Raw genomic sequence first — 25,535 nt, 5'->3', positions numbered from 1 at the left:
ATTTCTCTCAGGGGAGGCTTGAGCTGGACACCGCTATCCCGCATCTGCTTTTCTATTACAATGTATGATTAAAGAATGTCGGGAGTGTAAGATCAGAACATTTCTTGTGCTATAATGATGCCTTTGATTTAACATAAACACTAATACCAGAAATGACATCCATATTTCTGAAGCACTATTCTCTGAGGATGAGCCAAGTTACTGTACCTGACATTGATGTTTGATTTACGATGATAACCAGAGCCAGGCCGAGGCAGCATTGTTAGCCTCTAGGTATAGTAATCTCTAGGTCTCCATCATTCCCTTACAGTCACTCTTACCTTTTCTGTACTGGCCTGTGGGAGAATCAGACTGACACAGTACATGGTACTCTAGTATTTTCTGAGGGACTGGTAGATCCATCATACAGTACACCTTATAAGAAGTCTGCAGTCAGCATACAGGACTATCGCAGTGGTTCCCTCAGTCCTCACGTCATCCAGCCATTGCACTTACTGTATATCACCAATTGTCACATTTTAAAAATCCACACGTGGCCTGGAAACGTGAACTGTTAGGGATACTTGAGGACTGGGTTGGTAACCACTGGACTATAAAGATGCTACAGGGCTGCCACTAGGAAGTTTGAGGCCTGGGAAGTTTCCAGTCCTGGCCCCCCACCTCCCCCAGACCTGTTATTGCGCTAACTCACAAATCCCCCCCCCCCCCCGGTAGCTGTCAGTGCGCTCCCATGCACCCCCCCTTCCTTAATTTAGCGCCAGACTCGGCCCTCACTCAGCAGGTCCCGATGCACATGCCTCTTCAACGCGGCCAACTAAAATGCAGTACCGGCTGGTGGGCCAATCAGAGCTCTGGCAGCCGCTCTGATTGGCTAATGGTACACGAGCTCTGATTGGCTCAAAAGCTGGTGCAACATTTTAATTGGCCGCCGGCATCCTGCATTGAAGGAGCCTGTGCTTTGGGACCTGCTGAGTGAGGACAGAGAGCAGCGCAGGCAGCATACAGCGGAGGGTTGCTGTGGCCAAAATGAGCTGCCCGGGTCCTTCCCGAGGTCGAAGCCTCACAGCTGTACCCACAGCACCCCCCGTCGGCGGCCCTGCAATGCTATACAGAAACTACAAAGCAATCACCATTACTGTAACCTTTATATAGCACCTTTTAGAAGATAATAAATAGAATCGGTTTGGTTTCCCATAGCAACATCCCATCTTCATTAGAACTCCCATCTTAGTAAATTTACCCCATTCAATTTGATGGCAGATAATAATGACTTGGCCTATCTAGTCTCCTATAAAACATATAAACATGCACACACTTGGGTTTATTTAGTCAAGAACCAATTAACCGACCAGTATATTTTTGGATTATGAAAAGGAAAGGAAAATGGAGTACTCTTAAGCACGGGGAGAATATACAAACTCCACACAGTTAGGGCCATGGTGGGGATTGAACCTATGACCTCAGCGCTGTGAGGCAGTAATTAACTATAACACCATCCGTACTGCCCAAATGTCAACATCATTCACGTCGACACCTGCAAAGTGTCAACATTGTCAATCAATTTGCAGCGATAAATCAGATTTCTGGGGGGATTTTTTTATGCCAATTATAAAAAAAATTGCTTGTTTCATTGTAACTATTCTGTCAGATGGAGCCTGTGTCTGTTAGCAATTGTGTTTTAAATGAAATGCATGTGTTTCAATCGTTTTCTGATTTTTTTTTTGCCAGCCCTTTACATAATAAAACAGTCTAGTTTAAGATCCAGTTCATCTATAAATAAACAAGCTTATGTATATAAACTCACACATTATATCCACACACTGATGTTCTGATCAAGGCACATGAACACCTCCTAAACAACAACAGATAACATATCCAATAAACCGAGGATTCGTTTAAACAACGAGGAATAGAACATGCCACTTGTGTGATTTGTTGCCCAATAAAAACCTAAAAGAACACTACAGTACAAAAAAAACACACAATATACTATTACAGTGGTTGAGCGTGGTTGATTTTACAAGATGCTCTACGTGATGGTTTCAGAAGAGATCCAGCCAAGGCTTTTGATGCTACAGAGACTAGAGGGCATGGCCCTCCATAACCAAGTGCAAGTGAGATGAAGTGGATGTGCTACTGGTTGAACAGGTGGACTTTGCAAAGGAATTTAGCGATGAATGGGTATTTTCAGCATCTTAGTTGCCCCAGAATTAGCATTAGCTTGTTTTTTGTCTAAGGTAAGGTGTGTGGACTGGGGGGGGGGGGGGTAGAGAATGGGGGCTGAGGGGCACATGCACCGCCATCTGACATGATGGGGTGCCAAGATGGGTCAGAGACCAAATGTGACTTGAAATCGGGTGTTTAAATTTGCACACAGCTGGGTTATTTTACAGTCCAGGAACTTAGGCGAGAAAGTTCCTCTTCAAAATGGCAACCACCACTGGCAAAGACATACTGCAAATGGCACCAATTACAACAACCAGGTGATACCCATCCCTTACAGAGTACAGGACAGTTTTCCAACAGCAATTGTGTGGAAACCTTGGGGGTTGTTCGGGTTGATTCACGAGGCTGCGAATTCACAGCCTTGCGAGTCCACCAAACCCCTCCCGGCAAATGAACGCCCCCCCGCAGCGTGGGTTCACCCGCACAGGCTGCGAATGGATGTTTAGCATAAACATCCATTCGGAAGCCTCGGGTAATCGCCCACATCTCTGGATGGTCGGCGACCATCGAAAGATGTGGAAGGTACACGCATAAAAAAGTGATTTCCAAGTCACTTACATATGCGTGCAAGCTGGGACGGATATGAGCGGGCAGCTGCCAGCCCCCCGCACCCGCGTCACCGCCTCATTACCATGAGAATGCCCATGGAACACTGGGTGTTCCCATATGGTAATGGGGCAGCCCGGCGCCCCCCGCCCTTCTCCGGCACGCCATCATGGGTGCGTGCACCCGTCAAACCGAATGTTTGCTGTGGGTGCACGCACCCTACGTCTGCACATGCGCAGAAACGCACCTGCACATAAAGCAATCATTGAGTGAGAATGCACAGAGGACCGAATGAACTTGAATAACCCCCCTAGTTTCACCAAAGGTTGAACTGGTCCACAGTGGTACAGGGGAAACCCCCTGGGGGCCCCACCCCCCCACTAGGGATCAAGTTTCAGGCTATGCACTTGATTTATACATACTATATGTTACCATATACTTGACAGGACTGCGGTTTGTTTTTTATTGTATTTTGGTTATTAATCTAATACATTTTCATGCATGCACTAACAATATTTAGATATTTTATATATATATATATATATATATATATATATATATATATATATATATATATATATATATATATATATATTTATTTATCAAGTGGCCCAGGACACACTCTCTAATGGTTAGATGGTTAGAGAATCCAATGTGGTGACTGACCACACCCCTTTTGGAGACTGTCCACGCCCATAAATATGGCCCCCTACCCTTTTTGTACCAGCATGCACCTGAAATGTGCAAAGCTTTGAGATACCCACTTTCAGCATTTCTATTATAAATTCTACCATGACTGGTGCAGTTTCTCCGTAGGAACACGGCCCCTGACATGGGCACCTGTGATAAGGGCTGTCATCCTATATTGTGAGGCCCAGGACTGACAAAATAGGCAGGGCCCCTCTTCACTTTCTCAAACACCTGGAATCCCTGCAGTACTACTCGACCTCTACATTGCTTCAAGGGAAATGTGAACTTTTTGACAAATTATACTTTATAAACTCCAGTCCTGGGCCCGGGACTGGTGTCCTGGGCCCGGGACTGGTGTCCCCGCAGTCCCCCCCTGATGGCTGCCCTGCTTGTGAACGCCAGGGAGCTGTGTGCACCACACACACACACTGCACCATTATACATATGCCGCTATTATGTTTTTAGATGGTGTTTCCCATTGGCTGTACATCTAAAACAATGATAAACTGAAATCCAGCATGTGAAATGTGTAACTGACCCTTTCTGCGATAGAAACAGGCTGATTGGGGCCAGAGGCTGATGTCACATAAAAATACCTAGGCCTGCCTGCATTTTCCCTGACACTCCCAGATAACGGCCAGTTACCACCCCCAAACGCTGACTTCCCGTCAATCAAACAGCGGCTGGCTTGCAATGAAAAAACAATGCAGAATTTGGCATTGCACTTGCGTACTGTGATCCGTATTAGCACCACAGCGGTCAGGACTAAAAAAAAAACCCCAATTCAAGGAAAAAATGCAGCTTTCTTAAGAAAACAGAAAGTGCAATATTTGGAGTGGCGAATAATGATGTGCTATTTTCATGGGAAAAGCCATGACTCTTTACTGGGGAAAGTAATGTAAAATCGCATGCTCATTTTAAATCAATGTGTAATTTATTTCAGCCGCTGTGTTGCTGCTTGGAGGCATCAAAGGTTGCCAGCGCTACAGATGTGAAATTAGCATGCAATAAGAGGGCATAAGGAACGGGGCTTTGTAGCACACACAAATATGTTACACAGTCCAGGTGCATCTTCGGGAGAAAAGAACCGGGAGTGCATTGCACTGAATGTGCTTAATTGTGACAGCAATTCTTCTCTTCCCCTCTTCTCAGTAAAGGCCAGGCAGTGAAGCCAGCGGGACGCCCTCTCCACCCCTAGTGGCACTGCTGAAAGCCTCTTATGTTTGCCTTTTTGATTCTTGATTGACAAATTCACTGCGTGACTCAGGAAAAACGCTACCATACGGACAATGTTCATTGGCTCTGCCTATTCTTGCATGGGACCTTTGAGGAGAGAAACACAAGTGCACATGCTCTCTGAATACAAGGGAAAGCAGAGTGCGACGGGGAGAACTCTGGTGTGCTGATAATAGAGGCGTTAATTGTATAGAGTGTAGAATATTTGTATTCAGATACAAAGCGCTTACTGGCCCAAGGCCCTGCATAGCATCAGGTCAACAGACTCTCAAGCACATTATAGTATTGATAGCATCGTGGCTCTTTACTTTACAGTCACTTCCAGATTATAGAAATCAGATGAACCTACAAATATAAGAATTACCGTATATCATTTTCGCATGCAATTTAATTTATGTAAAAAAAATGGCACATCAAGTGCCAATTATTAGTGAGCTCTCCCGGGGGGGACTACCCAAACATCACCGGTTACCCCTCTTCACCAGCTACCGCATCGATAATAATTGCATATGCACTAACATATGCCATTATTATCACAAAGGACAGCTCTTGCATTAAGAGCTGCCCTTTGCGAAGCAGCTGGCGTCACATCAGCAGGTCCCCCACCCTCCTCCTGTGGCTGTGTGGGCTCCTCCTCCCTGCAGCCGGAAGGGGAAGTACAGTGCTAGGGAGGAGGAGGTCACTGGTCAAGGCAGCACAGCAAGAGACTGCCCTGACATCAGGGGAGGGGGAGCGGCGCAGGGCACAGTGCAGGGCAGCTGGGGTTGCAAGAAGAAGCACATAGGCTTACTGTATATGGGGTATTTCCCCCTGCAGCGGTAACCCGATGTGTAGGTTTAGTGCATACAAAAATGTGGCAAAAACCCCATTAATGGGGTTTTTATTGCATTCTCATGTTAAAACACCCTGCCCCCGGAGATCTGCCGGGGGTATTCAGGGGAAAATTGGGGCACACTTGTCCTTCGGACTAGGTGGCCTAATGTGTAGGGGCCTTTAGAGGAACCTCTGCCCAGACCAAGAGGTAATTTAATATATCCCTAAAGCAATCATTACAGAAGAGCAAAACCGTCAGTTTCATGGATAAGATGTTATATCTCTCAAAACTACATGACAGTTCACAAAGTGAAGGCAGTGACTTGCGATGTGGGATCCCAGATATACAATAACTGTATCAGTTTAGTCACTAATAAAGCATAGCTGTTATGACAGCCGGAAAACCAGTAAGAAAACAACTATGATTCCTGTAATACAGCGGTTTTATTATTACAAGATTAGTTGCACATTCAATATGTTGAATCAAGACTGCATAGTAAATTTTAGGAATTCCCGCTAATTATCCTTGAGGCTTCGTCAACTGTGGTAACTCAGCGCTATAGAAACTGATCTCTAAAGAAATGTTATTGGACATAGGAGTGAGATTGTGATTATATCAAATACAATCAGGCTTTTTTTAAATGACTCAACCAGGGCAGGTCTTGGACTACAGAGCCCCGTGCTGTGCATAAGTCATACTAGCCTACCTTATGAGTCTCCACTCCGGGAGATGCCCGGAAAGGAGACTGTGCAGCTTTTCAGGGGTGGGGGAAATTGTTGTCATTAAGCCCCACCCCTATACCTGTAAATGCTGTGATTCACGGCTCTTCGGGGAGGGGTTAGTTCTAAATTATGTGATCCGCTTCATTTTAGTCCCGCCCCTCCCTAAAGAGCTGCGAATGCCGGAATTTGACCCGCAGAGGGAAGGAGTGCGGGGGCTGATGCTGGGGGCCCGCTAAATGCGGGAGGCTTGCCCACCCTTCCAGCGGGAGGCTTGCCCACCCTCACGGCCATTCCAGAAGGGTAGGTAGATATGCCATAAGTGTCCCATTAACCACCCTGCATGTAATACCAGCACATGCAGACGTGACTGATATAAAACCTTTTGTACTTGTCGTCTGTCTTTTTTGCAGGGGGGAATCTGGGTTTCATCGATTATTGCTACCCCTTTTCTGGGCTAAATTCAATGATTCATTGGAAAATCATTACTATGGGCCATTGGCGGAAACTGGGGTGGTGAGGCCAGGTGCAAAAAAATAATAATTGCCCCCTCCTCCACCCAACCAAAGTTCACAGTATGCAACATGGCAGAGGGTGACATGGAGAGGCAGGGGGAGGCTAAACTCCACAGCCGATATCAATGCATGGACATTCTGACAGTTATCACACACCTGCAGTACTAGGGTGGTGCTGCTGTATAGGCCACATGACTACATTCCAGTCTACCAGCCCAAATGTACTTACTCCAATTCACCACTGCTGATCTTGCACTACCCACTCGGAGACTGTGATCAGTGGGTGAGGCTATAGCTGGTGCTGTATCCCATTCAATTCAGATAAATTGAGTTGTCTCACATATACGCCATTGACCACACAACTGCAACAATTCACAGATAAAATCTTGTAGTCAGGAAACAGCGAGAGAATGGGACGTAGATGTCTGCTGGGATTTTCTATCCAGATACTCCTAGATCCTGTGCCCAACATGATTATTGATAATCGGTATGGGTGGCAAGTAACTGCGCAGTGGACAAACGCTAATTATAGGCCCTGTGGGCGATTAAGGCTAAATGTATATAAGTCTTCAATGGATGGACAACCCCTAATCTAATTTATTTGGTTCGGGGTAGATTTACTAAAAATTTAACTTTTAAAGTATTATGCTGGGTACACACTGGGCGATTCCCGGCACTGCCAATATTGTTAACTATGTTGGCAGTGCCATGGGTGAACGATAGACCACATACACACTGACCAATAACATGCATCATTGACTAGATAGTCAGCATTAAGCTGTATGCACAAATGACAATGGGGAGTTTGTAGGGGGTGGGGGGGGGGGGGTGTTGTCATCATTATGGATTCGCAGTAGTGCACATTGTTAACAATATACACTGGACGATCTACACTATATATCAATAACAATATCAAGACCATCCATATCGCCCAGTGTGCACCCATCATAAGTCAATAACCTTTATAACATTTACTATAAGCTTATTGGAAACCATTTTTCTCTCTAAGATAAGCAACCCAAAAAGACAAGAGTTGATCTGATAAGTGGTCCCAATATATATAATTAAATTGATTATTAGCAGAATACCTCTTTAATGATCTTTTAATGTGATGTATAGTCATAGTTGCCTACCCTCCTGCATTCTGCAGGAGACTCCCTGACATAGCAGCAATCTCCCTCTCTCCCTCATTAGTCTAGCAATCTCCCTCATGTTACCTAGCCCACATTACACTGTTACATTTTTTTGGGAAAAAAGGAATGAGAGATAGATACATTTACATTGAATCATCAGCACCATTTCCCAGCACTTTACCAAGTATAGTAGCTCTTACTAACTGCTCTGGGGCTCATCTACATTTGGATATAAGTCATAATAAAAGATTCCTCTCAGATGTAGCAGTACACTGCCACGCTTCTAGGTGCCACGTGCACAATCTCTGTTCACAATCTCTCCATGGAACTAGACACGCCCTTTGGGTGGAGCATGACACGCCCCCTCAATGGGGCACCGTGCAAAATTCTACTACCAACTATAATCTCCCTGAAACTATTTTTCAAAAGTAGGCAAGTATTTGTATATTATGTGATGGAGGCGGGGCAATTTAGAGAGAATGTGCGGCAGAGCGCACAAACTCAGCTACAAGAATCACAGATGTAGAACCAGAATGGTGTAGGGAGGGGATTATTACTATTACAAGACTAAAGTGAATATTCTTTTGTTGGTTCACCTTGTATTACCTGTGTGTGCATAGTTTAGTCTGTAGATGTAATAAATCATTACAATCACGTGATGGAATCTGGTTTCGGACTTGAACATTTTTCAAGCGATGAATAACTGCGCTTTCCGCACATGAATAACTGCGCTTTGCACAAATCAACATTCGGGAGAACGTCTCTGTCTGACATGGCTGTTATTAGCGCTGTCCATCATGCTGATTTTGTATGATTAATCATGGACTGTCATTTTTTCCCCAAAACAGGAACACCTCCTGAGTTTTCACACTATTTAAAGTATGAAGTAAATGATGAGGTCTTACATTTGGCACTGCTACCTGGCTGGAGCATACAACAGAATACACAGCTAAGAGGATATTCTAAAATTAGGAGAGCATGGGATGAGGTAGGGCATATAGACAGGGCTGCTATTTCTGTACACACCTTGGGGCTGCTAACCTGCAGCTAGTCATGCAAATACAGGAGTTTGTCTCAGAATGCTAGAAAACGTGACGGATATGGGTGGGAGAGCACTATGGCGGGTGGGGGGGGGGGGGGGGTCTGCGCATGTGCGGAGCCCTGGAGCAAAGTTCACTAGAGATGGGGCAGGGGAACGCCTGATGCCTGATTGGGGCAGGCGGCTGACATCACATGGCGTCAATGCCTGCCCCCTTTTTGGGGTGCGGTCATTGTCAAGAGGGGGTGGGGCATAGGGAGGGTAGGCATGGCCTTGTGTGAACGGGGCAGGGTCTAAAATCCACAACCTCTGTTTTTGTCAATTTGGGGGGGGGGGGATGCCCAGCGCTAGACTAGACAATTGGTTCTAAACACCGGCCCACTACTTTCTTGTTCTGTTTACTATTTTATATCATTGCATATTCTGAATCTGCTTCATTATTAAGATGTGAAATAAACTGTAACTATACATAATAAAGCTAAAAGACTAAACCGATTTTATGGTAAATATGGATATACAAGGAGAGAGACAAATAACCTATCTTTTCGACCACATTTGACTATTTAGAGCAAAATGTATAATTATTTGCAAAACAGACTTTAAATACCTCTTGTTCATAGGCGAATCTAGAATTATGGTAATGGGTGGTCCCAGATCTAGACATAATAGCAGGGGGACCTTTGCGCGGTGAAGCCGCGCGTCAAAAAGGGGGCGTGGCCTCATGGGAAGGAGGCGTGGCATCACAAAAAGGGGTGTGGTATTACACTTTAGACCATACACAGTAATGCCCATTACACATTTTAGCAAACTCCGTAATACCCATTACACATAAAGCCACACGCCGTAATGCCAATTACACATAAGGCCACACACCATAATGCCCATTACACATTGTGCCACACATCATGATGCCCATTACATACTATACAACAAACCGTAATGCCCATTACATATTTTAGCAAACTCCGTAATACCCATTACACAAAGCCACATGCCGTAATGCCAATTACACATAAGGCCACACACCATAATGCCCATTACACATTGTGCCACACATCATGATGCCCATTACATACTATACAACAAACCGTAATGCCCATTACATATTTGCCACATAAGTGCTGCTTACCTACGTGCTCATTGCTAGGGGGTTCTTGCTTGATGGCACCATAGTACCCAATACACATGATGCCGCACACCATATTACCCATTACACATGATGCTGCACACCATAGTACCCATTACACATTATGCCGCACACCACAGTAACCATTACACATGATGCCGCTCACCATAGTACCCATTACAAATGATGCTGCACACATAATGCCCCTTACACATGATGCTGCACACCGTAATGCCCCTTACACATGATGCTGCGCACCATAGTACCCATTACACATGATGCCGCACACCATAGTGCCCCTTACACATGATGCTGCACACATAATGCCGCTTACACATGATGCTGCACACCGTAATGCCCCTTACACATTAAGCCACACATTATGCGTAATGCCCCCACATATCGCCACTTGTAGCGTCCCTTAAGCAATGCCCCCAAAGGTGCCACTTACTGTAAATTTTTATATGAGCCTTCGCTGCTGCAGGGAGAGATGGAGAGCGGTGCAGCTGCTTCAATGGGGAGAGAAGCAGAGCGTAGCGCAGAGCACGCTCCCACTCCCCTCCTGGTGTCCCCTCTAGCCGAGTGGCCTTTTTAAATATTGTGCGCGCTGTTGTTGACGTCGGGGAAGCACGCCGGGCGCTGGCACCACATGATTAAAGGGGGGGGGGCTGAGGTGAAAGCGGGGAGATGAATTGGAGCGGAAGCTGCAGGGGTGACAGTAATTGACAGCTGGGCAGAGAGCAGGGGGCTGCCCGGCTGTATTCAGAGCACTGCAGGTCACGGCTGTTTGAAATAATACCCCTTTCACAACAGAAAATGCAGGGATTTACCCGGTATTATGGTCCCAGGATCATGCAGGGACATTCCCAGGCTGACCTCTTATACACCAGCCTAGTCCCTGCATTTTCTGGTGTGAGGGGGAGAGACAACCACTCCCCTCTCCCTACCACCTTTAACCAACCAGCTGTATCTTCGGAATCAACTAACCCATTTTAAATGAGACCAGTATCATATTGAAGAACTTTTGAGTTGGCTTAAAATGATTTTGGTCCCGTGAAACTGGGCTGTTTGGTTCCAGAGAAATCTGCCCTCAAAGAACATGAACAGTCATGAAATTACATTTAAGAAATGGAAAAAAAAAAAAACGGTTTAACCTCAATATCCCTGGAACCAATTAACCCATATGGATCCAGCCTGGTATCAGATTGAAGGCCCAGCGATTTGGGTTCGACTGAGATCAACCTCGAGCTTCAGTGATGCCGAAGGGGGAACTGGCAGCCGTTGAACTGGGTGGGGGTCGGAATTAGCGGGTCCCATGTTATCCTATAGGGAAAACGTTCCAGATTTGCCTGGCCGTATCTCCGTTTCCCAGGGGGCTAGAGACATGGAGCTGGACTCGTTGGAAAGCCCCATCCCTCAGCTACAAAATGGGAAAATGGGTGGTCCTGTGCACCCCCGGACCACCCCCTAGATTTGCCTATGCTCTTGTTGCATCTCTGAATTAGATTTTCACCATATATGTATCAATGTCCAGCCATATATGTATCAATGTCCAGCTGCCTTAAATTAAAATGCAATAAACTATAGCCTTTTGCAAAGTTTTCTAGTTTCTTTCATATTTTTATCACATATGCGCACAGCATACAAATTGTGTAGGTAAAAAGTTGACAAACGTGAAAATGATCACACTTAAATTACGTTCTAAAATCCCATCAAAATGTCGGCTTCTCACGGAGAACTCAGTCCTAATCTATAAAAAAGGATTTATACTGTAAATTGTACAGTATTTATTACAAATTCCCTCTTTTGATTACAATTACGGATTGAAATGAACGTTTTATGTATTATTTGGAATTGTTTTTATGAAAAACATTAATGGCTGCAATAGGCATGGAGAGAGTTAAACATCCAAGGCTGTGTGTACCTCACAAAGCATGTGACTCGGATATCCAATAAGGAAGCATGGTATGGCAGAGTTAGCTGGGATATCAAAGCAGGAAGAGGAGTCTTCCTCTTTTTCCTGAAAAGTTCCCTGCCCTCCCTCCCTGTTGGCTTGTTGGTGGGTGGGTGTAGCTTGCGTTGGCTGAATAGGTGGGAAAGAACGGCAGGTTAATTGACTTAGGTCAGTGGTAGCCAACTCCAGTCCTCGAGAGCTACCAACAGTTCACATTTTCTAGACAACCTAGCTGGTGCACAGCTGCACTCATTACTGACTAACACATTTTAAAAGATCCACAGGTGGAGCTAATTACTTCACTTGTGATTCTGTGAGGAGATCTGGAAAACATGCACTGTTGGTAGCTCTCGAGGACTGGAGTTGGCTACCCCAGACTTAGGTCTTCATTAAGTGATGATGCAGTGTATATGGCTGGTTTTGGTGCGCTCACCTCTCATTGACTATAGGCCTTCGCTGGATCACCCGCTCGGAGGCAGAGACCCCACCCAGACGGGTGGGCAGTCAATGCAGTGGGTGGAACGGATACCGCTGGTTTATGGAATGTTTGTTTACATCTGTTAATTGTGGGAGGAGCTTAGTTAATTAGCCATTCTTTCTTGGCCACCATTAATTAATTATAATAAAATTAATTAGCTTAAAGTGCTTTAAATAAATACCCCATTAAAGCCTATGGGCATCTTACCATGACCCACGCCGCCCCGCAATGATGCACACCGCCCCCTTCCCCGAGTCCAGGCTGCACACTGCACAGACCAATGACCTCCTTCTCCGTAGCCCCACATCCCCTTTCAGGTGCAGGGATGAGGAGGTGGAGCCCGCCCCGCAGCAACATCAGCAGCCGGGCAAGACAGGAGGGGGAGCCGCTGCCATCACTGGGTGCATCGCAAAGGACAGCTCTTAATGCAAGAACTGTCCTTTGAGATAATTATCACATATGTTAGTGCATACACCACAATTATCTATGCGGTAGCCGGCGATGAGCGGTTGAGAGGGGCTGCGCATGTTAGTGATCTAACCCTTTTCTCTCCACTTGAGCTTCTGCAATGTACTTTCACTGAGCGGTGAGAGTTTTTAGCCCACAAACTCTTTACCCTACCTCAGTCCCATTTAGAAATGGGTGAAAATCACCCTGCGTGTATGCCCTTAACAGAACATATTAAAAAAGTTAGATATTAATATTTTTCATATTTCTTCTGTGATTGTATGGACTCTCTCGTATTAACCCCAAAAATATTATCCCCATCATGTGCTCATTGTAATGCCCCAGATAACGTCCATCACATCTTGATGAAAATGTTCACCTTGCTCTTCCGTATAGGCACCTATATTATCTTTACATTGGTCCAAGTAAGCATGTAACACATGTGTGATTGTAAAAGGGACAAAAGTAAAAAAAAAAAAAAAAAAACGTAGGTTTTGGTTATTTTAATATAGAGATTCATAAAATCGTTATTAAAATAAAAAAAATAAAAAAGTTTTTTTGCTGACTGGCGTCATCTGTTTTCTTCTTCTTCTTTTTTTTTTCATTAACCTTGACGGATGGTTTGGAGGCTTACCCATGTATTTGCAAATATATGTGACCAAGATCTGAATCCTACTACTATGTGGTCTTTAAATCTGGTTACGGATATCATTCAGTGTGCTGGGGGAAACCATGTATTTTTTTTTTAAATCAAGCAATAACGTATTCACCAGTGCAAAGTACTGCTCACATGCTTTTGCATAGTGAAGCCTACTAACTAATAAAGCTTTTCCCCGAGGAAAAAAATAGGATTCAACTTTTTTTTTTTTAAAGCTTTAATTCCAAGTTTTAAGCAATATGCACAAAAAAAAGACTGCTCTGGCGAAGCAGTGAGTAAGTCACAATTACCCACTTGCAGCCAATTACAGGGGGCATGGTAACACAAGTCTTGGTCATAATTGGACACCATTGCAGCACAAGGCCACAAATTGTGGCTTCATGCCGCGGGAAAGGTTGGAACATGATGATGTGACCTGCTGCCATATGGGAAGTATCAGGAAGAGTTCCCTGTTCTTCTCAGTCATATTCCAAGAAGGTAGGCAGGGCTAGATTGTGGACGGAGCCGCAGCTCCAGGCCGACACATAAAAATAGGCCCGCCCTCATGATGTTCACCAGACAGACACCAGCTGCCCATAAATCATAAGTATTAAAATGGCATTTCCATTTTCCACACAGTTATGCAATGTTTGTACTTTAAAATATTTAAGGAGACATTGGGGCATATAGTGTATTGGTTGTACATGCCTACATGGCATTGACTGTACCTCCCTCACTTCTCATAATAGGCCATTTTCAGCTCCAGGCCCATAAGGCCCTTAAATGAGACCTGTCCTAACTTTAACCCACACACTCCACTGCATACTTGCCTACTTTAACTTTCACCTCACCAGGAGAAGCCCGGAGAGGCAACACGTCAGGGGGGCACGGTCAAGGTTAACATCGCTCTGCTCCACCCCTCATGCCAGAAAACTCAGTGATTCGCAGGCTGCGGAGAGGGGGCGGGGATTAAATGCTGTTATTGCGTCATTTAATTCCCGCCCCCGCACCGCGGACCCGCGATTTGTGCTAATTAATCCAGTGGGCAAGGGGGGAGTGGGGGCTGTGAACAAAAAGCGGGAGGCGGACCTGATTTCCGGGAGGCTCCCGGCCATTCCGGGAGGGTAGGCAAGCCTGCTCCACTGCCTAAACCTAACCCCCACCAACAGCCTAACCCTGCCTTATAAGTGCCTAACCCATTTATTTTGGTAAACTAATATAGATTTCAGAGCCCCTTCATAGGATAAACTTTATAAAAAGGACAATATGTGCCATTAGCTTGCTGAAAATAAGGGCATGTTCTCACAAGGAAATTGTATGGTACCTCCAAGGGTACAGGGAGATAACGGCAAGTAGATAGTAGGTGACTGGTGAGGCCAGGGTGACAGGGAGATAGTGACCAGGCCACCATTCGCAAGGCAGGGTTTGGTGGACCTGCAAGGCTGCGAATAATCAACCAGAATCACCCCCTATGTAGCATACCGCAATGATCCCGGATAACATCCAAGGCATGGGAAATTCTGCATCAGTGTGGGGGACTGTTGGCTATCTGCCCCTGATCAGTGGTGGTCTGTAATGGGTTTGCCATCGTCAAAATGCCGCTAGTAAATAAAAATACTTAAAATCATAAGGCTGTTAGATTGTACCCTTTAAAAAAAAAGGTGAGCTTTCCAAGCTAGAACACTGCTGGTAAATAGGACAGACCTTAAGAAATGTCAGTATAGGTGCGTACACAGTGGGTGTTTTTGCCCAAAGTGTATGCAGAGCGAGTTTGTGAAAATCGCTGGCCGATAAATCACTCCGTGCATACACACTGAGCGATTTTTACCTGGCCCACCGTTTGTCATGGTGGGTGAACCATTTTACACAGTTGGAGCTCAGAGTAGCCCACAACACCAAAATGGAGTTGCTTTGAGGTTAAGATTGCCTAGTGTGCATGGGCCTTAGGAGCATTGCGGGGGAGATTTTAAGAAACTAAGAAACATATTGTAAAGTGCATCGGGATCTGCTGCACTATATAAGAAATTGTAAATAAATAAATAACAGTATGATGCATATATTACTGTTGCAATAATGTGAAAAAAAACTATTCAGTGCACGCCCATAACTTGAAAAAAAAAAGTCCATTTACCAAGCGGAATAGCCACCTGTAAAATGAGCACCGTTCTCCGACATGGGTCATCTCCACTGTGCCAATTTATATAGTTAAATAATCATGTCCTGCAAAACTGTATCTTCTTTCTCCATTTCTGTAACCTTATTGGCTGATGTAATAATTCATATATGCTCTATTAGAAATAGATACATAGATGACATTTCAAATCTATAAGCATGACCTCAGTTACTCTGCATTTAAACTGTGAGATTTAAAATGGGCAAAAACAAAGAAAATCTGCAGCATATAAATGATGGCAACAAAAAAATAATAATAATAATGATTAGTTTCATAAACAAAATGGGTATAGTTATATAGTGGATTCTATAGTGGGACAACAAAGACTGATGTTGTTACTGCTCTATATTAACAGATAACAGTATATTTGATAGTAAGCCTTATCTATTGAAGAACACATGCTGTTTTTTGTTGTTGTTGTTAGAACAACACAGCTTCCAACTGTAACGATTTAGTTGGTACAGTACAGTTTTTTTAACGGCCTGGATAAAACCCCTTGTACTGACTGTACCGATGATTTTTAGCCTTTAAGCTGCAGGGCTTGACAGGCGCCTCCTCCCTTCACCTCTCTCTCTGTCGAGTAACCCACATGGAATCTGGGAGATATAGTTTCCGACACTGTTGGCTGCTCCTCGGGGAGCATGAGGGAAAGTCGCCAAACAGGACTACAACAGGGGGACATGGCGGACCCGCCTCTTCCTGCTCAGGGATAGGCTATGGTGGGGTGAATGTAATCGTGAGGTGAACGAAGCACAGTGCAGCCTAGCCATTCTACAACAAACATGGCTCTAGATAATGACAACCCCCATGATATAACTTCCAGATCAAACATGGATCATTTCCCTTGTTCCAATCACATTACCTGGCTTATCTAGCCAATCACAAAGTACAGTGCCATTCTGTATGTTTGAACTGACAAATGTCTACTGGCTGTCCTACTGAGAGGATCGGCGCTTGGCGGGGGACATGGGGCAGGGAAGGTACGGTGATACACATACCCTCCAACTGCACCATTGAAAGTATAGGAAAGGAAGCATGGTCACGCCCCTTTCCCCATGGCCACACCATGATTTCTGCACTTCAGATGTTGAAGTGTATGCTATTGTACAGTATATGTCCCACACAACCTATAGACAGATGCTCAGGACTACAAGAGGTATCAGAGAGAATGTCTTCACTTTCATTTCTCTATATTTTTGTTATACAACTTAAAAATAATAAGGGAGGCTACAGAGGAGCATTTATAGCCCAAAATCCCGGCAATGCTTCAGGCAGCATCAGCTGCATATACTCTCTTATATGCGGGAAACTCCAGAATTTCATGGGGGAGATTACGGACCTTGCCAAACTCCTAGAACCTGCTTCACTATCTTATGTCAACTTGGCCCCATTCCCTCCCCACGGCGCAAGGTTAGGGCTGTAATGGCGCCAGTACTGTTGCCATGACCTCTGCACTTATTAAGAGATGTATTGTCTTCTAAAGAGTGGAGAGGTTGTTCATAACAATCAGTTAACTTCTACTTTAGCTAGCATTTATCGAGAACATTCTATAAAACAGGGGAACCTTTGGCCTGCCAGCTGTTGCTGAACTACACATCCCAGCATGCACTTTTGCAGTTTTGCTATTTGGCCATGCTAAAACTGTAGCATAGCATTCTGGGATGTTTACTGCAGCAACAGCTGGAGGACTTATTGTTCCCCATCCCTGCTATAAAACGATAGGTAGAAGCTGATTGGTTGTTCTAGGCAACTTGGGGATTTCCATATCTGGATTGGTCTTGAATTCAAAAAAATATTATACTTATCTTGTATTCTTTAACCACAGTCCTGTGACCAAACAATAGAATGAGGCTGTCTTCAGAGAGGTCTTGTACAAGGGACATTAGAGATGTTTTGTATTAATGCACTACGTTTTCAATATGCACCTTACCCATATAACACAAGAGTTGTGACTACACTATTATCTAACTACAGCAAGAGACGTTTACATGGAAAAGTGAGACAGAGGTGTCACAACTGTGGATTAAATCTAAAACAATCCACAGGCTGTCATAGATCTTCACTTACCTTTTCTTCCCGAGTTACCATGGCTTGATGGCTTATCAGTTACTGAACCTTGTGGGGGGAAATGGAATGTTAAATATCAAAGAGAAGTTATAAAACACTGGAATCTGCTCATTTTCCTGGTATGTTGTGTGAATACATGTCGTTTACTTAGCTATCAAGAAACACCATATAGTCAGGTTATAGGTGTGGAACCAGGTGGTCAGTGAAAGTTGCCGCCAGTGCCGATAGATGCACATCATCGGTGGTTTATTAAGAGATACTACTGGCTCCCAAACTCTCCTTATTACGTCCACCAATATTAAAGGCCAAGTTATTATTAGCGGCCCACCTTTCATGCTAGTAGGCATGGGTTATCATAGTGTTCGTTCTTGCACCCGCCATCTTTGAAAACCCATGCAGTTCCGGTTCCCGGCCTGGGGTGTCGCTGTCTGCTGTAATGTTTCTGGCATACGTCTGGTTTGCATATCAGTGCTGAAATACAGACCACACTATGCTAGAAGCACTACAGCAGACAGCGACACCCCAGGCAGGGAAGAGGACTTGCCTGGGCTTACAAAGATGGCGGGTGCTAGAATGAACACTATACCAAATGTCTTCTACTTCATTTGTCTCTTTGATTTGACTATGAATACTGCCATCAGTTTAAACCAAATTGTATATCCACAGAGCAATATACGGATTATAATTAAGAAGTAGGGCCTTGCTGGCCAAAAAGTAATAATGCTGCTAAAAGTAAATCACCACCATGTGACCCCAATACACACAAATGGATCATTGCGTACAATTGTGGTCAGCGGTTGAACCCAATCGGCCTGGTGGTCCACATGTGATTTGATCCCTTCCTCTAAGTAACCTATAGCTAATTGTTTAAATTTATTAGGTTTGTAAGGCCATGTTTTGAACATACCATGTACTGTTAGAACTAGGACCATGTGACATAATTAAACCAATAGGCTTCAGCATTGGTCATTGGGACAGCGTTGCTTCCTCTTAGCAGGGAATCTGTTCTGCTTCTATAGAGTCTTGTATTTGGAACCTCGTTTCAAACTCTTGTGGTGCTCATACCTAGCCCGACCTTACCCTTGACTCCAGCATTGAGCCGTCAGATCTATTTCAAGTGCTTGGGTTCATACATACACAAGAATTGGCGGACATTTTGGAACCATACATTTGCAGCCAATTAAGGTTAAACGGTCAAAGTGATTGGTGAACAAGAAATTTTTACTCTAGCCAGAAATAATAGATAATGAAGCCAACTGGCTATACAATCAATTTCTTTCATACCAGATAAACTGTTAGGGCCTAAATCAATCAACACTTGAGTAAAATAAAGCAAGTACATTTCTGGGGTAACACATATTTATAGTTAGTTAGGACGACCACCTATCTGCAGATTTTCAGGACTTCCCACTCAACCATGATAAAATCTGCCCCTCTCCTGCCCTCTTCTGATTGGTTGTCTCAGTTGGCAGTCCCAGTTGCAGCCTGTAATAATACAGTAAGGTCTGCACCCGCACCAAGTCGACTGTTGGCAATTAGACATTTTAGCTTTTAAAAATAAAATCTACTTATAGGTGGAGATGTGTCATTTAGATTTTTCAGGGTGAATTTAGAACTGTACATGACTATTTAAAAAGAAAATCAGATTAAAATTAGATTTTTTTGTTCTTTGTTGCGCTAGAGATGCTGGGTAGTTGTAATACGCAAATCTGACGCAGTAGGGATATACTCTTTTAATTCAACACATACACTCCTGTAATTATTTGTCAGTCTTTTCCATACCTGAACATGTAGGGGTTTTGTTCTGTACAGAAGAACCACTGACAGGTTTGCCATCAGGAGTGACACACCAGCAATATCCAGTATAAGTATGGCATTGCACCTGTCAAGAAATAGATAGAATTATCACAAGACAGTATATTTTGAATATTGCGTTATTAAACCAGCACTGCTCCTTAGGCTCTTCATTAAAGAGTCATATAATGAACTAAATTAATTATTGTAGTACACACAAAGCTGCGGACACACAAGTGAACATACGCACGGTGGTTGAGTATATGTTGCATTGTTTCGCCCTGCGCATGTTCAATGCCAATATATAGACTGCACCATATAAAAGTTTACGGATTACCCATGCAGTACATCTTATATATTTATGTCTCAATGGGAGATTATATATATCATATATATATATATAGCTCTAACAAAGGGCAACAGATCCGCGCATCCAATTGGTATTCACAGCCACACACCTGGACCTGATTAGCCCGATTGGCGATCAGAGAGAACTGATTGAAATTGAGCTGTCTACAGCTTACACCCACACGTATCTTATCCACTTCACTACTGAGCATCTGATATTGTGGATCTGGTCATCAGTACTACACAGATCTGGTCGTCCGTACTTCAGAAATGGGATGGTCCTTTAATAATTAAGACATCTTATACCTGCACCAAAAATAGGTGTACCAAGAAGGCCGCGGACACCCCATATACTTGTGGACACTTCTACCTTACATTCGAAATATCGGATTTCTGAGATCCAGAATTTACCAAACTGATGGAGAGGCCATAACAGCCAACAGCTACTGACCTATTACACCTTGAAGGTGTTTAATAGAAGGTTTGGTACTCTTTACCTAGAACGGCGCCCATCGCGACCATCGAATGCACTAAAAAATGGGTGCGATGCGATGCCCGCGATTTCCCATAGGGATCAATGTTAAAAGTGAGATTGGACGCGATTTTAGTGTTCAATGCCTCAATGCCCGCGATTTTTCCATAGGAAACAATGTTAAATGGGCCACAGAGCCCAAATAGTCACCCTAAAGTCTGAAATGGCCCCCACAATTGTTAACGCCACCCCACGATGGCGTGGAGTTTAGAATAGAATAGTGTGGCGAGCGCAGCGAGCCCGAAGCGTGGCGAGCCCCGCGAGGGAACGCGGATACCTTCACAGGTAAACGCGTCCCTTCGCGGGCATCACAGGTATCTGCGTGCGCTCGCCACACTATTCTATTCTCAACTCCACGCCGACGTGGATAGTGGGGGTATGAAAAGGTCGGAGGACGCGTACCGCCACCCCTCGCGGGCTCGCTGCGCTCGCCACGCTTCGGGTTCACGTTGATCGTGGGGTGGCGTTAAAAATTGTGGGGGCTATTTAAGACTTCAGGGGGACTATTAGGGCTCTGTGGCCCATTTAACATTGTTTCCTATGTAAAAATCGCGGGCATTGAGGCATTTAACACTAAAATAGCGTCCAATCTCACTTTTAACATTGATCCCTGTGGGAAAATCGCGGGCATCGCGTCGCACCCGTTTTTTATGTGCATGCGATGGCCGCGATTTTTTACCCCCAACGCCCGCGATGCAAATCGCGGGCGCCGTTCTAGGTAAAGAGTACCGAAGGTTTTGGATATTCCATACGCATTTGAAGCGTTCCAATATTATACTTAGTGTAAAACCCCTGATGAAGTCTTTTTTAAGACGAAACGCATTGGGTTATTGATGTCGTATTCCGAAAAAGGAAACAATGTCCAGATGTGGATCTTCTAATAAAGCATTCTGGTTTTAAGATCATACATTGTATTGGGTCACTGTATCATATACCAGTATTATTGGTGAGAATTATACTTGGTGGTGAAAGCGCTCTCTATATTTCTTGTTTCTATTTTCCATTTTTGCCTCCCACTAACAGGGGGGTGTATAGAGTAGCTGCTCACATTAAAGGGCGCACGTGGGGTCATTCTTTGTTTTGTGTTATATATATATATATACACACACACACACACACAGAAAACAGAAGAAGCGCACCAACGCGTTTCGTCACTGGGGACTTTGTCACTGTAGTTTAGTCCTTTCGGAACGTTTCAATATTTTCCTATCCACCAACAGTAGATTCTCCCTCCTCTAATGGAATCTCCTGTCCTGCATCCTACTGTCAGTTGACAATTTCTTTCTGAGCTCATGCAATGCATTGTGGGGCATGTAGTATATGAGAGCTGCAGCTTGCTACAGTCCCAATAGCCGTGGCCACATCAGACACCAGTCCCAGCTATACCTAGAAAAATGCAGTGTCTCGCCTATACTTATTGCCTACCATTCCATGACATGGGATATTTTGCGTGTTATAATTTTGATCATTTCAGCGACATTTGGTTTCTTATTTGGTTATAAAAATGTCTGGCTCCAATATAACATTCTCATTGCTATTTTATCTTTGTTACGGAATAAATCTATTCCCCATGTTGATTTACAACCCCCCTGCAAGTAATAAAACCAGCCTCAAAGAGATTGAGAGAGAGAGTAATTTGATGAGTCGATTGATGTGCGATAATAAAATCCAGAAAGGCATCAAATGAGCATTTCCAGATTAAACAGATTTTTAACTCTCGTCATTACCAGCTATGGTTAGATTCATCGGAGGGGAAAATTTACGAAAACTTCTAAAAATGCAGCATCCAATCAGATTCTATCATTTCTCTATTGCTAGAAAATTATAGACACAATCTTAGTGGTTGTTGTTTGATATGACCAACATCGCCATTTTTAGAAGCTTTAGAAAATTTACCCCATGAAAATAAATACCTTTAAATTCTCCTTGACCAGATTATGGGCCATATGCAGTAAACCAGCCAATCAGCTCCTACCTGTCATGTCACAGACTGTGTTTGAAAAATATGAGGCAGGAGCTGATTGGCTGGCTGTTATCACTCTCCTTTTTTCACTTTTGAAGCTTAGAGCATTTGGCACTATACCTGTAGAAAAGCAAATACTTACCCAGTGTGTAAATACCTGGCTCTCATCGGATTAGGTATGAAATCCCGACGGATAAAATCCCGACAGGGTCGAAATCCCGAATGGGTCATAATACCGACAAGAACAAAATCCCGACAAGGACAAAATCCCGACATTTAAAATCCCGACAGGGTCAAAATACCGACATTTAAAATCCCGACAGGGTCAAAATACCGACATATAGAATGTACAGGTGAAACAGTCAACATGACTTTCCGTTGACAGGTCGCGAGGTCGACATGGGTTTTTTCACTGTTTTTTTACCCAAATGTCGACACAGTCGACATGGACACAGTTGGAGGTGAACCGCTGCCGCTCGCAATGCTTCGGGCACGGTGCCTTGCTGCGCTCAGCACACTATTTTATTCTCCCACCACGCCCTAGGGAATGGTAGGGCATGAAATACCGCCTGTCGGCACATGTCGGGTCAAAAAACAGTGAAAAAACCCATGTCGACCTTGCGACCTGTCGACGGAAAGTCATGTTGACTGTTTCACCTGTACATTCTATATGTCGGTATTTTGACCCTGTCGGGATTTTAAATGTTGGGATTTTGTCCTTGTCGGTATGATGACCCATTCGGGATTTTGACTGCATCCCCTCTCATCATTTCCCCTCCAACATACATAAACACCTGACAGGTGATCACAGTGATCACACACAAACACTAAAACAAACACTGCTGTTACAAAATACAAGCTCATCGGGACCCGGAGGGAGAAGTAAGATTACACAGGAGTTCCAGAGCAAGTGCTAATGATTTTTTCCTAAAAATAACAATTTTAGAATTAAATCAGACATGATCTGGGGGTGGAAGAAAAATGATCATGTGATTTCTATAGAAATCTTCACAGATTATCTTGTCAACTTCAATTGAATAGGAAAACACCCAGCACCATAGGTTAATGTAAAAATCTGCACGCAATTGAATAGCCCCTTATAAGTGACTTGGTATGATGCTGTTACAATGTAAGTAAGACATTAAGGGCCCTGTTCATCCCTTAAGGAGTTATGTGCTCAACTCAGTATTCAGCTACAGTGGTAGACTAAGCGGACAAGAGCGGTTTGGTCCTCATCACCGGCTCCTGGGAATTGCTGGGTCCCACCGGGTGAAGCACTCATACACACGTGCAGACTGAATGTCTGCGTAAGTGCATAACACAGAAACTGACCTCTCACGCTTTCCCCTAAAATGTTTGGCCATGCCTCAGTTTTCCTCGACACTTCCAGAACATGGGCGGTCATACCACCCATAAACGGCGGTTTCTGGTCAATCAACTTGCGTACGGCCGGTGATAAAAAAAAAATGGTACTTATGTAATATCTGGGCGCCAGATTTTTTCATCGCATCGCATGCAATATAGTGGCATACAATTCATGCAATGCGATTTTTCATTGTAAAGACCCAATTTTTAATTGTATAGTCCCCCATGGGTGATTTCATACCCCCACTATCCAACTATGCACGGAGTTGATTTTATATAGAGTGGCGAGTGCAGCGATCCACTGAGCCCGAAGCGTGGCGAGCGCAGCGCGCCCCACGAGGGGACGCAGAATACATGTAAAGTAATCCGCGTCCCCTCACGGGGGTCGCTGTGCTCGCCAAGCTTCGGGCTCGGTGGCTCGCCACACTATAAAATCAACTCCATGCGTAGTTGGACAGTGGGGGTATGAAATCACCTATGGGTGACTATACAATTAAAAATCGGGTCTTTACAAAGAAAAATCGCATCGCATGCCTTAAGTAGTGGCATGCAATGAAAAAATTGGGCACCCAGATAATACATAAGTACCAAAAAAATACCAGGATTATTTCACGTGATGGCCTTGTGCCTGCGTTCTATGGGCCATACGCATGTGCAGTCTATCGATAATTGTCCAGTTTGCAAATCCGCAACCGTGCGATCAGGTCTGAATAACCACCATTGTTTGGAGCCCACCATCAGGATAAATTATCCCAGTATGATGTTGTCTCATGACTTACACTGATGGATAAAGTCAATCTCTTTGCCCCTTTGGATATTTACTTAACATTATGCTGCTTATTAAAAAGACACATCCAGGTGCGCAACACAAACATTTCTTTGGAAATAAGGAGCGGTGATATTTCTGAGAAGTGAAGACGCTCTAGAATGACTGGTCCAGGATTTCAACCAGTGACCTGAATTCCATTGGTTTGACAGCAAAACCCTCTGGTCTCCCCAAGGTGGCAAAGAATTTCCGGATACTTTATGATGCCTTTCTGAGGTTGTGGATATTTTACACAAGCTGTGATCTTCTAGCAATTACAATCTCAGCAGCGAGTGTTTGCTTTGGGCTGGCTCGCCTGCAAGGCAGTCATTTCCACCTAATGCCAAGATCACATGTCAGCCGGCCAAAACTAACAGCATTTCTTGAATGTTTTCTTCTTGTCTATCACACAAAAGTATATATAAATATATTTAGTTTTGATTTCTTTGTAATAATGTAAATATTGAATCAAATAAATTATTTCATGCGGTATTCAAGTAGCCGGTGGGGGTTTTAAATACACCATTAATATAGCAAAATATATATATATGCATATAGACAGGAGCAGATGTATACGTATATTTTTCAAATGAGAAATCCAATCTCTTCTAGATCTTTATTTAACCCACGGTGACCCCCACCTAGATGAAAAACCATCAGGCCTATTCTCACTGCTAGCTCGGGTTTAATAGTATGGATTGTTGCAGGCTACTGGTCACAGCTGCTACAATACAGTAATTCAAGTGAGCGGAGCTAATTGGGTGTTGGATGTCGGCTGACCACCGGATACTACCTATATGTATGGGCTAATTGTGGGAGGTTGAGCATTGATACAGCCCTGCTCTCCTTGGCCAGTCATAAGGCTTCTGTGCTTGGAGGGTGCAGCCACCTGGGGACCTCAATTTGCTATGTAGGGTTGTGGATTATT

At 44.1% G+C, this 25,535-nt stretch overlaps 1 protein-coding gene across 9 annotated transcripts in view; it reads right to left on the bottom strand.

The window, feature by feature from the left end:
* The window catches only part of SMOC1 (SPARC related modular calcium binding 1), a 206,915-nt gene that overhangs the window by 51,845 nt on the left and 129,535 nt on the right, over positions 1 to 25,535 (bottom strand). For all 9 annotated transcript variants that reach the window (XM_083167351.1, XM_083167350.1, XM_083167348.1 and 6 more), the window contains 2 exons: positions 19,583 to 19,682; positions 17,801 to 17,848 (listed from right to left, as the gene is read on the bottom strand). In XM_083167351.1, the coding sequence (XP_083023477.1) occupies positions 17,801 to 17,848; positions 19,583 to 19,682 (148 nt within the window). The remainder of the gene's footprint in view (positions 1 to 17,800; positions 17,849 to 19,582; positions 19,683 to 25,535) is intronic.

This window comes from Crinia signifera, chromosome 12, assembly GCF_055691185.1.
Source record: "Crinia signifera chromosome 12, ASM5569118v1, whole genome shotgun sequence".
Lineage (NCBI taxonomy): Eukaryota > Metazoa > Chordata > Amphibia > Anura > Myobatrachidae > Crinia > Crinia signifera.
This window is presented reverse-complemented; position numbering and strand designations above follow the sequence as displayed.